The sequence below is a fragment of the Branchiostoma lanceolatum genome, chromosome 17 (assembly GCF_035083965.1).
Source record: "Branchiostoma lanceolatum isolate klBraLanc5 chromosome 17, klBraLanc5.hap2, whole genome shotgun sequence".
NCBI classification, from domain to species: Eukaryota; Metazoa; Chordata; class Leptocardii; order Amphioxiformes; family Branchiostomatidae; genus Branchiostoma; species Branchiostoma lanceolatum.
The window spans coordinates 17,527,872-17,540,554 of NC_089738.1; the positions used below are offsets into that span (position 1 = coordinate 17,527,872).

A 12,683-nucleotide genomic window follows, 5' to 3' on the forward strand; every position below is an offset into this window, starting at 1 on the left:
TCGTTTCAGGCCTACAAAAGTTGAATTTGTGCACTTAATGGCTTTAATACACATTCAAACATGTTGACTTTAAAATGATCATGTTTTGGTCAAAAGTAGAACATTTCACTTTATCACTAATGTATATATAACACAGTAATTCTTGCTGAATACACTAAATTCCTACTAAACCTGTTTTGGAGACATCAAGTTTGGAGACTCCAGAAGATGTCCTCTATAAAATCAAGCCTACATGATTTAAACTGCCATGAAGAATGAACCCACCAGGCCTGAACTCCTCTCTCGCTGTGTTGATCTTGATCTCCGTCTCCGCGGCGATGGCCAGCTTCTCGCTGACCTCCTCAGCGGTCGTCTTGGTAACGCGCAGCACCTCAATCAGGCTCTCGTCCTCCACAAGAGAGCCCTCTGTTGATGTCAGTCGGTACAGCAGGTTGTCCTCCAGCTCCTTCATCTTGCGCTTGTTGTTGTTGACCTCTTCAAGCAAGGTTGTGCGCTCGGCCTCCAGTTCCTGTGGGTCAAGGGTTAATCAAGGGTCAAGCAAAACTGCTACATATATTGACACCATTTAAAATTATGAGATAGCACTATCACACACTCTGTAAGCACTTACATGTACACTTACCCGTTGGTGTATTTCTTAAGTGACCTCTTATGTTTTTCTTGTATCAATTGCTTCAATGATAGTGTATCATTTTGAAATGTAATTAGTATGCATGGCTACACTGCAAAGGAACAAATTCATTTTATCGTGTTCTTTGGTGCCGTTGTTATGGTAAAAGAAGCCTTGAAGGCAATGCAGTAACTGCAGCTACTATGACCATAATTACTGCTACTGTATAACAGTAACTTTACAGTTAAACTGTATTTAACAAATTTTGGAAGACAAAACCAAACTTGACAAGAAGCACATTGATTGATGGACAATGGAAAAAACTGGTCAATGGAAGGGTCAAAGTAAGTAATTGTTACTATCACTAATATAATGTAGTCGACAAATTAATGTCAGAGAAACTTACGGCCTTCTCTGTGAGGATGACCCTGCCTAGCAGCTGGTCCTCCAGACCCTTCATGGTCACAGTAAAGTCGATGATCATCGTCCGGGCGGCGACCTCGGGCGTGTAGGCAGGGTTCGCCAGCTTGGTGGTGATGTACAGCTTAAACCCGTTCATTACATCAACCTCCTTGTCTCCCACTTTCACCTGTTGGAAGGAAAATGAAGGATATTCTTATGACTTTCTAAAAATGAAGGTAGGAAGAAGCCACCTCAGGGGTGTAGGCAGGGTTCGCCAGCTTGATGGTGTACAAATTAAACCCATTCATGACATCAACCTCCTTGTCTCCCACTTTCACTTGTTGGAAGGAAAGTTGCTGGCTTTAATCAGTGTTTGAGATAAGGGTAACAGGTTGTTAAGGAAACGATGGTGTATAGGCAGGGTTAGCCAGCTTTGTCACCGTTGCAAATCTATGTGGCAACACAGAATATTTTTAAGATTCTAATTATCAGTAAGATTATCATTTTATTGTAATTTCTGCATTCTGTCATTTTAGGGTAACTTTCCTTTATTCTTCTCTAAAGGCTGTCCCTAGACAGTAACATACATGTATGGAATACCTCACAGTTTGTAACATAGATAAGTTTAACAGTTTTAGCAAAGAGACAGACTTTATTTATCTTTTTTAATCATTTGTTTGGCTGGCTGTGTACACTGTACAGCAGCCAAGGTTGCCCGACTAGCAGTAGCTATTATAAGGGGCAACCTTGCAGACTTTATTTTCATGTATTATGTGTGTAAGATGTGAAAAGCCAGGCAAATTTTGGGAACAGAGACACATTACCTATTTCTCTCCGTATGATTTACATAGACCAATGGGGTACACAGACAAATAGTGATGTGTTAACTAAGAGGGCACATTTACCTTGAAGGTGGAGCCAGACTTGATGAAGTTCCTCTCCAAGACATTGTCCAGGGCGGGGTCGAGTTCCTCACCCACGTCTTCAACCAGCAGAGGTCGTCCCAAGGACAGGGCGTCTTCCAGGTGGGTCCTGAAGTACTTGTGGTTCAGGCTGGTCACCTGGAGAAAATGACAAGGAAAACACTTAAAGAAATTAGCAAGTAATTAATCAAATCAACTTGTACATTAACCTTTTTTTTTGCTGAATATACAGTAAGCTGATCCGAAGGTCAGAACATTTAACAAGGCCTGTATCAGAAATAACAAATTTTACACACACAAAAAAGACTAATTCAGAATAGTATTTTCAAATTTTCCTTTCATTGTGGTATAACCAGCCGTTGCATGTCTGTGAAGCTAGTGTGTTTTGCCAAAGGCAGAAACCGCGTTAAACACTACCAAATACCATAAAAGACCTTACAGAGAATAGTGATGTACATGTAAATCACTGTGGCTGTATCCAATCCCATACATCTGAGGGTCCGAAACTGTGGTTGCCTCTAGTATCAGCCTCCTAACTATATAACTGTTAAAATAAAAAAGAAATTATAATTCTGAGACAAATAAACAGGTAAAGAAACTGACCTGTAGTTCGTTGTCCTTCTGCATGTTCCTGATCCAGGTCTTGCCCTGGTTCTGCGGGTCGATCATGAGCGGGAAGCGGGCGGCCTTCGTGGTGATGATGCCGTTCTGAGAGGACAGCTCGTCGTTCGGCAGACCCTGCAGGTTCCAGTCTCCGATGGTGGCGTTGTCTACCAGCATGGTCACCAGGTTTATGTCCTAGACAAGCCGGGAATCAATGTTAGAATCAAACTATTGTGACGAAAACATTGATATAGGCCATCTCAACTGGTAAGATTAAAATGTGTTCATTGACAGGTGGTATTACTGTGACAGTCATAATTTGGATGAAGAGTTGTAAAAGCATATCAGCTTTGACGTACATGTATGATTTAAAAACTATTCATTCTTCCAGTCTTCCAGTCATTCGCTCAGTAGTTCATCCTTCCTCATTTCATTTGTTGATCAATCAACCAAGTTGAGTCATTCCTTTTCTCAATCATTTTTTTCAGTCATTTCTTCATTGTCCTCTTACCTCCGTGTAAGGAATCTTGCACATGACCATCTCCTTCTTCCAGCAGACCATGAGCTCGTCGCGGAACACCTGGTTGAAGGGGCCGGAGTACGAGAGGAATCCCGTGGCCAGGAGCACGTCCCCGACCAGCCTGCGGATTTGGTCCTCAAACGTCTTGCTGGCGGCTGTCCAGCGAACCTTCTCTCCCGACAACCCGTGGATCAGCGCCTCGGCGTTGTTCATCTTGCGACGGCAAGCTTCAGCATCATCCAGCAAGTCCTTGAAAATGAAGCAAAAGTATTTTTTTTATTATTCATTTTTATCTGTCTTCTGTCTCTTTCAGTACCAAAATACACATCTACAAAATTTAAAAGACTAATTATGAGGCCTAAATATTGTTTCACAGCCTCATTTCAAGGCCTTGATACTAAGTAATTGTTAAAAGAGTTGTTACCTGTTTTGTTTTCATGGCTGCATCGTACTGAGCCTGTACGATGTCCAGTTCCTTCTGCTTGGCGTCCAGCTGAGCCTGGGCCGTGTTCAGGTCACCCATGGCCACGCCCAGACGGGCCTCCTGCACCGCTAAGTTAGCCTGCATGTACAGTATACTGATTAGATACGATCCAAGTAGTTTCAAACAAACCTCAGGTTTACAATGTAGATGTGTATGTGTATCTATTAGGTATTTGCCATCAAACAATCACATTTCAATTCCATACATTGTGTGATGATGATGATGATGATGACATTGTGTGAAGCACAGCTTACAGTCCAGTGATTCATAACTTACAATCAGAGTAAAACTGTTACATGTAGTTGATTGATAAAATAGACTATGCATACAGGATCAAGTTTTGCTCCTACTTTCATGCAGTTTCTATTAACTTCCCAGGCCATATTTGATAATCTTATTATTTTGACAATGTCCTCCTGTCCAATGTACTACACAACGTGACAGTCTAAGTCTAAGTCTTCCTAGAATGTTCTGTTCAGAACAACAAAAAAGTACTACTCACTTTGAGGGGTAGGACCTCCTTGTTGATGGTGTAGAAGAATGCCATGGCTCTTGTCCAGGCGCACAGACCCGCCACGTTACCACACACCTTCTTAGCGCTCTCCAGGTTATAGTCTTCCATCTCCAGATACGGGCTGAGCAACTCCACTGTCTCCTCATTAATGGTGTCCTAGGGGGAGGGGGGTGTAAGAATAAATTTTTTTAATCTCGATCTGAGAGTAATAGAATACTTAATAATGCTGTCCTTATACAGCTGATTAGCTATGGAACAGATGGATGGATGGATGGATGGATGGATGGATGGATGGATGGATGGATGGATGGATGGATGGACGGACTACAGAGCCTTTACATGTGATCTCAAAGACACACCCAAATGGAGGTGCACTCAATCATTTTCATTTCGGCGAATTGTAGCTCAAGCATTTTCAGACATATAGAGATATTCTGACCCTCCCAAATAACCTCTTTCAAGCGTGCGTAGCTTTATCTTGAAATAACAGAATTTCTTGTGGCTTCTGTCCGTGGAAATGCGACAAAAAGGACCTGCCCGCTTCACAAATATGGAAAATGAGAGAAAATGCTCTATAAACATACAGTAATGTTAAAAAGCATGGGTCACATAATATACATTGTAGCACTGGACAGTGTTAGTTTATTTATTTATTTATTTATCTATTGGTTCGGCATGTATGCCAGGGTTACCCAACTAGCCGAAGGCTATTACTAAGGACGAACCCATGTGCGACGGACTATAGGTTTTGGACCATCGCACACCGGGGCATGCCCCTACTCTTTTTCAAAAGGTGTGATGGCTTCTTTTACGTGAGCGGGGTGTGGCTCAGTGTTAGTTGAAGACTGTACCTTGGGGAAGGTGAGTAGAGACTGCAGGAAGCCTGAGTTGTTCTTCAGCTTGAGGGCCTCGGACCAGGATGGAGAGGCACACGGCCTCTCGGGGTCCTGCACGACTGTTAATCTAGGCTAGTAGAGTGTTTGGTTAAGACTGTACCTTGGGGAAGGTGAGTAGAGACTGCAGGAAGCCTGAGTTGTTCATCAGCTTGAGGGCCTCGGACCAAGATGGAGAAGCACACGGCCTCTTGGGGTCCTGCACGACTGTTAAAGTACTTAAACAGAGTGTTTGGTTAAGACTGTACCTTGGGGAAGGTGAGTAGAGACTGCAGGAAGCCAGAGTTGTTCATCAGCTTGAGAGCCTCGGACCAAGATGGAGAAGCACACGGCCGCTCTGGGTCCTGCGTGACCGTGTTGATCTTGCGCTGGAACAGCAGCAGCGTGCAGTCCATGATGCGCATGATCAGGTGGGGCGGCTTGCCTAGCTTACGCACTGTGGCAATGTCGGCCGGCTTGATGGTCTGGAGAAACAAGGAAAATATATCTTATAAATGCACAGCATATAGCATACAGTCATTTAACTTTGTCACTGTGGCAATGTGGACTGGCTTGATGGTCTGTGAAACAAGAAATGGTAAAATCAATCAAGCTTGGAGCAGCAGCAGGCAGTCCAAATTCACCATCCAAATTAAAGATACCGGTAGGTAAACGTACCTTTTCTTTTACCTTAGGCCACACCAATCTAATTTCTTGGTTAACGGATTTTTAAAAAAAATGCTAGATTGGAAATTCAATTAACATGAAAACAGAATCTCTGAGGAAAGTTTGTACTTTGGTGCACACAGTTTCAGGGAGTGATCAGGGTCAAGGTGCAAGTTTTCACCCCAGCCTTCTGTTTTGATGATGACTGTCCTTGTGCCAAAATTTTAAAAAAGATCTGTTAAGGCCGTAAAAACTCTTGCTACAAAAAAGAGTTCTGGGGCTCCCCCATCATGTGTAAGCACGTCCAACACCCATATAATGGGGAATAAAAGACGTAAAATTGGATAGAGAGAGAGAGAGAGAGTTAACCAAGAAATCAAATTGGTGTGGCCTTATCAATAAATAAACTTAATTTTGAATCCCCCACCTGTAAGGCCGCCTCAGCCTCCTCCAGAGCAGGTTTGGCGGCGGCCAGTTTCCCCTCAGCGATGCCCTTGTCCGCGGCAATCTCGTCCACGATGGCTTGAGCCTTGTCCTTCACCTTCTGCACCTGAGCCTTGACCTTCTCAGCCGCCTGGGCGCTAGCCGTCACTTCAACTAGCACCTGTGGGGGTGGAAAGTAGAAGAACATTTAACTAACCCTAGTCAAACTCCTGCCCCCTGCCGCACTGATGCTTAAAGTTTTCATGCTGCTTTAAGGAGGAATTGATGCCAACTGGCACGGTGATTTCACACCAATTATGGCTGTCCAAGTTTCCCTCCCTACACTGCCAACCCAGCAAAGCCTTGAACCAATTAGTTGGAGCAATGCTCCATTGATACCATTTTCTGTCACAGCAATTATCTAGTGGTCATGCTCCATCTTTAGATTAACCAAGGATTCATTGAGAAAATTGAATCAGTTTCTTGATGGCATGTAGAGATTTTAGTGATACTTGGGCCACACAACTTTGTGCCATCACTACAGCAGGGGGCTAGTCCACTGGTAGTGGTGTGTGTTTAACTACCATACTCCCAAATGTTGCGTGTTAAGCAAAGAAAGCAGTATGTACCATTTTTAAAGTCAATTGGTATGACTCGGCCGAGGTTCAAACTCACGACCTACCGTATGCAAGGCAAACACTATACCAACTAGGCCATTGCACCGTAACATTATGTGCCTTACTGTATCTTTTACCCCTATCTACTGTAAATGCATTTAAGTTCGCATGATTTTATTACGCGCTAAGGCAAAAACGGAGTGTTCGCGGTGGTTTTAAGCTCGCGGCAGCACTATAGTCACACACTGCTACAGTATTGGACAAAATGTTCGCGGTGGGTTTAAGTTCGCGGTGAAACGGGTTGACGGGAAAACCGCAAACATAAAACTACCGCAAGCATTTCTTCCTTTACAGTAATCTACTTGCCTTGTCAGCATTTTTGGAGGCCACTGCCAGATCCTTCTCCTTGACAGCCAGCTCCTTGGAGAGTTCGTTGACCGACTCCTGAGCCTCCACAAGTTTGGCCAGACCTGTCTTCATCCGCTGGTCAAGGGTTCCCACCTGTTGGTAGAATATGGCAGCCATTTTAGTGCTGAATTGATGCAGGGTTTACAGGAATCACATAATACACAACAGATACATATCTTATCCACACTTGCATTTTGTGGAACTGTCGCAAGGGTCTGGGCGGCTGCCATTCGGCGCCACCAGGTGACCTCAATACAACCTTCCCTAACCGAAGTCAGGTACCCATTTACACCTGGATAGAATGAGGAAAGTAAAGTGCCTTTCCAAAGGGCACAAGATCGGTGACATGACAGGATTTGAATCCAGGACCACTTGGTTCTGAGCCAAACGCTATGCCGTTGCGCCACACGACCCCACATTTAGGTAGACTGTACCTTACCTCATTCAGGTGCTCAGTGTAGATGGTCCTGTAACCGGCCAGGAAGGACAGGTAGGACTTGGGCGTCACGTGCATCTGTCGACGGAAACGCTCGAAGTACTCCACGCACTTCTCCGCAACAAGGTCCTGTACGGAGGCAAAAGATAAGCAAAACTCGAGTTAAGTATTTGTGCTACATATACTTCAGGTTCGCTATGTTAGTTTAGCGATAACTGGGTCTTTTTATAAATATGAATTGGTATTGGATTTTTCTTTTCATTTGAGATGAATGTGTGATAGTTGTGTGCCGATTTGTTAGAAATAGAGAGAACGCTAGCGACCCCCCCCCCCCAAAACACCCCTCCCAATAAAATGGTATGGAAACCCTGTGGCGTCACAATTTCAAGATGGCGGCCACCACACATACCAATGGATCCAACAAAGGTTTTGCTTTAAGTTGTGAATCATCAATTCTGACTGGTACTTACGTGGATTTTGCCCATGGTGTTGACCACGCTGTTCTTCACTTCGTCCGTGCAGCGGATCTGGAAGTTTGCCAGGAAGTAGTCAGCGACAGCGATGAGCGCGTCCTTGGGCCAGCGGAGGAACCAATCCATCGTGCAGCCTGAGAACAGCGCCGGGAACTTCAGCGCTCGGCTACGGAAGTTCTCCCCGACGGGCGAGAAGCAGAGGACGACGTGCAGGTTGCTGCGAGCACGGCTGGGGAGAAAAAGCAAGAATATTGTAATTGATCAAGAAACCGGTGCAATGGCCTAGTTGGTGTTCGCCTTGCATAGGGTAGGTCGTGAGTTCGATCCCCGGCTGGGTCATACCAAAGACTTTAAAAATGGTACATACTGCTTTCTCTGTTTAGCACTCAGCATTTGAGAAAGAGTACGGAAGTTAAACACACACCACTACCAGTGGACTAGCCCCCTGCTGTAGTGATTGCAAAAAGGTGTATGGCCCAAGGGCTAAAGAAACGGAGATGGGCGCCGCCCTATGCACCATCGGTGCGGGAAGGAACTTTGACTGACTTTGATATTGATCAAGTTTAGTTCACTGAAGAGCTATTCTTCCTGGTTGCTGAGGGGCGGCTGAGAAAAAAATTGACAGTTCACTTGAAAGTTCATCTGTGTTGGTATAAGTCATTATGTAACAAAGTTAAACTGCAATTTCCAACACAAGAAATTGGACAAATTTTTGACTGATCCAGTCTTTATCAAGGAAAGTGAAAAATTGACAGTGATATCGATCCAGTTTAGTTCACTGAGGAGCAAATCTTCCACTGGTCATGACAGACACTATGAGCAGTATTTACAGGTTCATTATACCAGAAAAATTGCGCCATCTCTTTTCGACAAGCACAATGAACAGCGGACCATGTCCCGTCGTAAGGACTGTGACCCTTTCCGTAGCGTGCATGTCAGATGAGCAACACAGCCATAGTCAAACTCACAGCTTCTAGTTGGCATCGTGTGGTGCAATCGGTAGGGTGTTTAGCCCAAAACAGAGAAGTCCCTGATTCGATTAAACCACCGGTATGCCCCAATTTATTATTATCATCATAGTTCCTGAGGAAGGGCTGCTAACCACTAGACTACATGATTCCTAAAAGCGCAACTCCTACCTGAGGAAGTAGTTGTAGAGGTTCTCGTTGGTCGGTGGGTGGCGCGGGAACTCTTGCTTCATGACGGGAATCAGCTCAGAGGTGATCTCATCGATCTCATCACGAGCAAACAGGTTGGAGATCTAACAGGAAGACCACAAAATCACTAAGATGGAAACAGCAATTCCCTTCAACTTACACTCTATTTCCCCAGCTATTCTACAGAGTAAAAAGACCTCAATAACAACAAAACTTGCTAGCGGATCCAGAATCAAACAATAAGCGGAACAACTTGAGGATAAGCAAATTGTGAATTTTGTCCTGTTGCTAGCAAGTTATTTTGAGTCTTAAATGTTGCATTCAGTTCAGTATGGAAGAAGATTCTGAAATTTGATACTCTCGCAAAGTGGCTCAACAAATGTCGCCTTCAATACGGAAGCAGGTTCTGAAATTTGATAGCCCCTTATAGTGACTACAATTTTGCATTCAGCACAATGTATTTTGTTCTTTGTAATCAGGTTCTGAAATTCAGTACCCTCCTCAAAGTTTCTAGAATGTTGCACTCAGTCCAATTGTTCTACGGAACCAGATTCTGAAATCTGATAGTCTCCTAAGAGTGACTAGAATGTTGCAAATGTCTTCAATAGTTCTATAGAAGCAGGTTCTGAAACTCGACACCCTTCCCCATGAACCCACCTCTCCTGTAGCCAGCAGGTTGTTCATGTACTCCAGGAAGCCTTCGTCCTTGATCTCGTTGTCGGTGAAGATGAAGGTCACGCCCTGACCCTTCAACCCTGACATCCTGTAAAGGACCTTCAGGTCGTCCAGCAGGTTACTGGCATTGTACGTTCTACAGAGGACGGGAACAAAAACAATGTTTTAGTCAGTGAGGCATTTAGCAAAGTGACTCTATGAAGCAAAGCTTCGAAAACAGTAATTTAAGATAATGTGCACTGTCCAAGGTGCTGAAATATAGGTTGTGAGATTCTTCCTTCCCTTCAAGTTAAGTAAACTGTAATAATAACTACATGTATTTGATGATCTCAGAGTTCAGTAAATACTTCAATAATGAGGAAATATGTGCATTTTTGAAGCTGGGATCTGTGTTAAGGATGGCGGAATCTTAATAAATGTTACAAAAAGCACTCTGAAAAGGCAGCATATATTAAGTGAATAAAGAACAATTGAAAAACTACTTTTAAACAAGAACCGAGTAAATCTACAGAAGCTATTAGGTCTTTAGAAATGTAGAGGACGGTTACAAAAACAGTGCAGCTTAACCTTTAGCACACTGAAGCACCCCATTCTCTATTGGTTACAGAGTTAGGCAGCAGGGAGAAGGTTAAACAGACCTGGAGAGCACGATCTGGAAGGTCTTGTATCCTGCGATGTAGCTGGCGAGTCGAGTCAGACTCTGCTTGCCCGAGCCCCCCACCCCCACCAGCATGGCGTTACCGATGGGGGTGCGGATGATGCGCGAAATCTTCAGCAAGTGGATCAGGGCATCCTGTAGCAGGGAACAGCAAGATTGTAAAGAACATCTTTTTACAAATGTCCATGGGTACATTAGCCCAGGTTAAATTACTCTAAATGTATAATGTAGCCATTGGCAAGATGAATGTCTGTACATCTTCTTGAGTACAAGAGGTATCTACCACCAAAAAATCATGACCTTGGTTTGTCCAGAACACAACATAGCAAAACCGAAAGTTCTCCTGCAGTGCCAAGAAAACCCACCAAGGGGGACCAAAATCTTATCAATAATCTATTTCAAGGGACAATACATATTACCCACATACCAAATTTCATGATGATCCATTCAAAGCTTCTTGACTTATGCTCTTCAACAACATACAAACATACATACAAACAAATGCTACAAAAGACTTGGCATTTTTGCCAAAGTAATTTGACAGTGTTTTCACCTAAAAGAACACCAGGTCCATCTTGCTGCCCCTTACAACTAGCATGCAAGCTGGGCAAGAATCAACAAATTTTAATCTGTTTTTCACCTCGAAGAACACCAGGTCCATCTTGCCTCCCCGCACGGTCTCGTTGTACTGCTCCTGGAAGCTCAGCGCTCGGTCAGACAGAGCCTTCAGGGTGTCGACTGGCTCGTAGATCTTAGGGGCATCCAGGTCTGCGTCGTCTGGCTCATCCCCTGGGGCAGACAGGATCACAGTTAGTTTATAGTTTAAACGGGTTGGTAAGTCACTGAATAAAAAGACTCTCTGTACATAACCAAGACTTAGTGTTTTGTTCAACCCATGTTTTGGTGACTGTCTATCACCTTCCTCACAGCAATTCTGACTGGTTCTGAGACAGATATATATATAGAGAGAGACTCCTTTGGGAGCGCATCTGTAAGTGACGACACCTATAGCTGCAGTGCAAAGTGAACCAGTCAGAAATGCCCTGAAGAAGGTGACAGATGGTCTGTTAATAACTGTTGTATCATGCATACAAAATGTTCCTTTAACACCTTTTCCTCTCCTTCAACCCTAGAGTATCTCACCATAGACACCGTTAAGTTTGAAAGGTTTGTAACATTTTTCTACCTGGATTTGGGGGTGGGAGTCCTGTGAAAAACAAATCATCACAAACATTACATGCCATGTGCATTCTCCTACCACATGTAGGTCTACTAACTGTAATGTTTGTTAATGTAGACCAATGCTATGATGTAGTGCACTGTGCAATACGGATAACTACCTACATATACAATAGACATACATGTACGTGTACTTACTATTACTGTAATACAGGACTTCTGAGAAGCATTGACATAGAAACAGCAGTATTAGGAGCAATGTTAGCAAACCTTAGGTAGTACATTTGTGTACATTTATCCCTAATATACAATACATATATACATATAAACAACAATCAATAAGCATGGCAGATTTTAAATTATTTCTACTACTATCTATGATTTTGGAAAAATTACGAGATCTTTTGGAAAGATTTCAAAAGTTTTTGGAACAATTCTGAGATCAAAGAAATGTTGAGATTTATTCTTTACATTTTGATGAAGCATGGAGACTCTGACATAATGATAATCAACTGTGCAACATTGAAACTTTCCACAAAATATCTGACATGTAGGTATGAAATGTGAAAGTGATGAAGCAAATATAACAATAGACCAAACATGACTGCTCAAATCTATTCTGCTCTGTGTTTCTACAGACATACCTGTAGCCTCTGGAGCATCCCTCAGGAAGTCCACGAAGTAGGCGCTGTCCCCGTCCTTCACGTTTTCAGCCAGGGCTGTGCCCATGTCCTCCTCTGCAATCTGGGGTAGAAAGAAATTAATACAATTTCAAAAATACAACTGATTCAATTTTTCTTATTTTTAAAACACCTCTCAGACTGATATTAGACCACAAAACTTAAAGGTATGATAGTTGCAGGCAAATATGACAATACTTTTGATACTTGACTAGAAACCTGAATCAAAATGTGTCTTCAAATAATGATATCCAAAGAATGCAAACAAATAGTTTTGTCTTTATGATTTTCTGTTACCACCTATACTGGTTGAATTACATGATATGAATCATAGTAACTTTGAGCAGGCGAGAAGTGACTATCTCTTCCCATTTGTAAGATGT

General features: G+C 43.1%; 1 protein-coding gene across 1 annotated transcript in view; it reads right to left on the reverse strand.

The window, feature by feature from the left end:
* The window catches only part of LOC136423428 (dynein axonemal heavy chain 5-like), an 81,183-nt gene that overhangs the window by 16,422 nt on the left and 52,078 nt on the right, over nucleotides 1-12,683 (reverse strand). The window contains exons 61-77 of the mRNA XM_066411569.1: nucleotides 12,265-12,364; nucleotides 11,082-11,230; nucleotides 10,422-10,576; nucleotides 9,766-9,919; nucleotides 9,091-9,212; nucleotides 7,949-8,180; nucleotides 7,482-7,607; nucleotides 7,001-7,135; nucleotides 6,022-6,198; nucleotides 5,198-5,413; nucleotides 4,045-4,212; nucleotides 3,483-3,620; nucleotides 3,050-3,307; nucleotides 2,539-2,733; nucleotides 1,918-2,073; nucleotides 1,017-1,199; nucleotides 265-508 (exon numbers count right to left, since the gene is read on the reverse strand). Of these exons, the coding sequence (XP_066267666.1) occupies nucleotides 265-508; nucleotides 1,017-1,199; nucleotides 1,918-2,073; nucleotides 2,539-2,733; nucleotides 3,050-3,307; nucleotides 3,483-3,620; nucleotides 4,045-4,212; nucleotides 5,198-5,413; nucleotides 6,022-6,198; nucleotides 7,001-7,135; nucleotides 7,482-7,607; nucleotides 7,949-8,180; nucleotides 9,091-9,212; nucleotides 9,766-9,919; nucleotides 10,422-10,576; nucleotides 11,082-11,230; nucleotides 12,265-12,364 (2,908 nt within the window). The remainder of the gene's footprint in view (nucleotides 1-264; nucleotides 509-1,016; nucleotides 1,200-1,917; nucleotides 2,074-2,538; nucleotides 2,734-3,049; nucleotides 3,308-3,482; nucleotides 3,621-4,044; nucleotides 4,213-5,197; nucleotides 5,414-6,021; nucleotides 6,199-7,000; nucleotides 7,136-7,481; nucleotides 7,608-7,948; nucleotides 8,181-9,090; nucleotides 9,213-9,765; nucleotides 9,920-10,421; nucleotides 10,577-11,081; nucleotides 11,231-12,264; nucleotides 12,365-12,683) is intronic.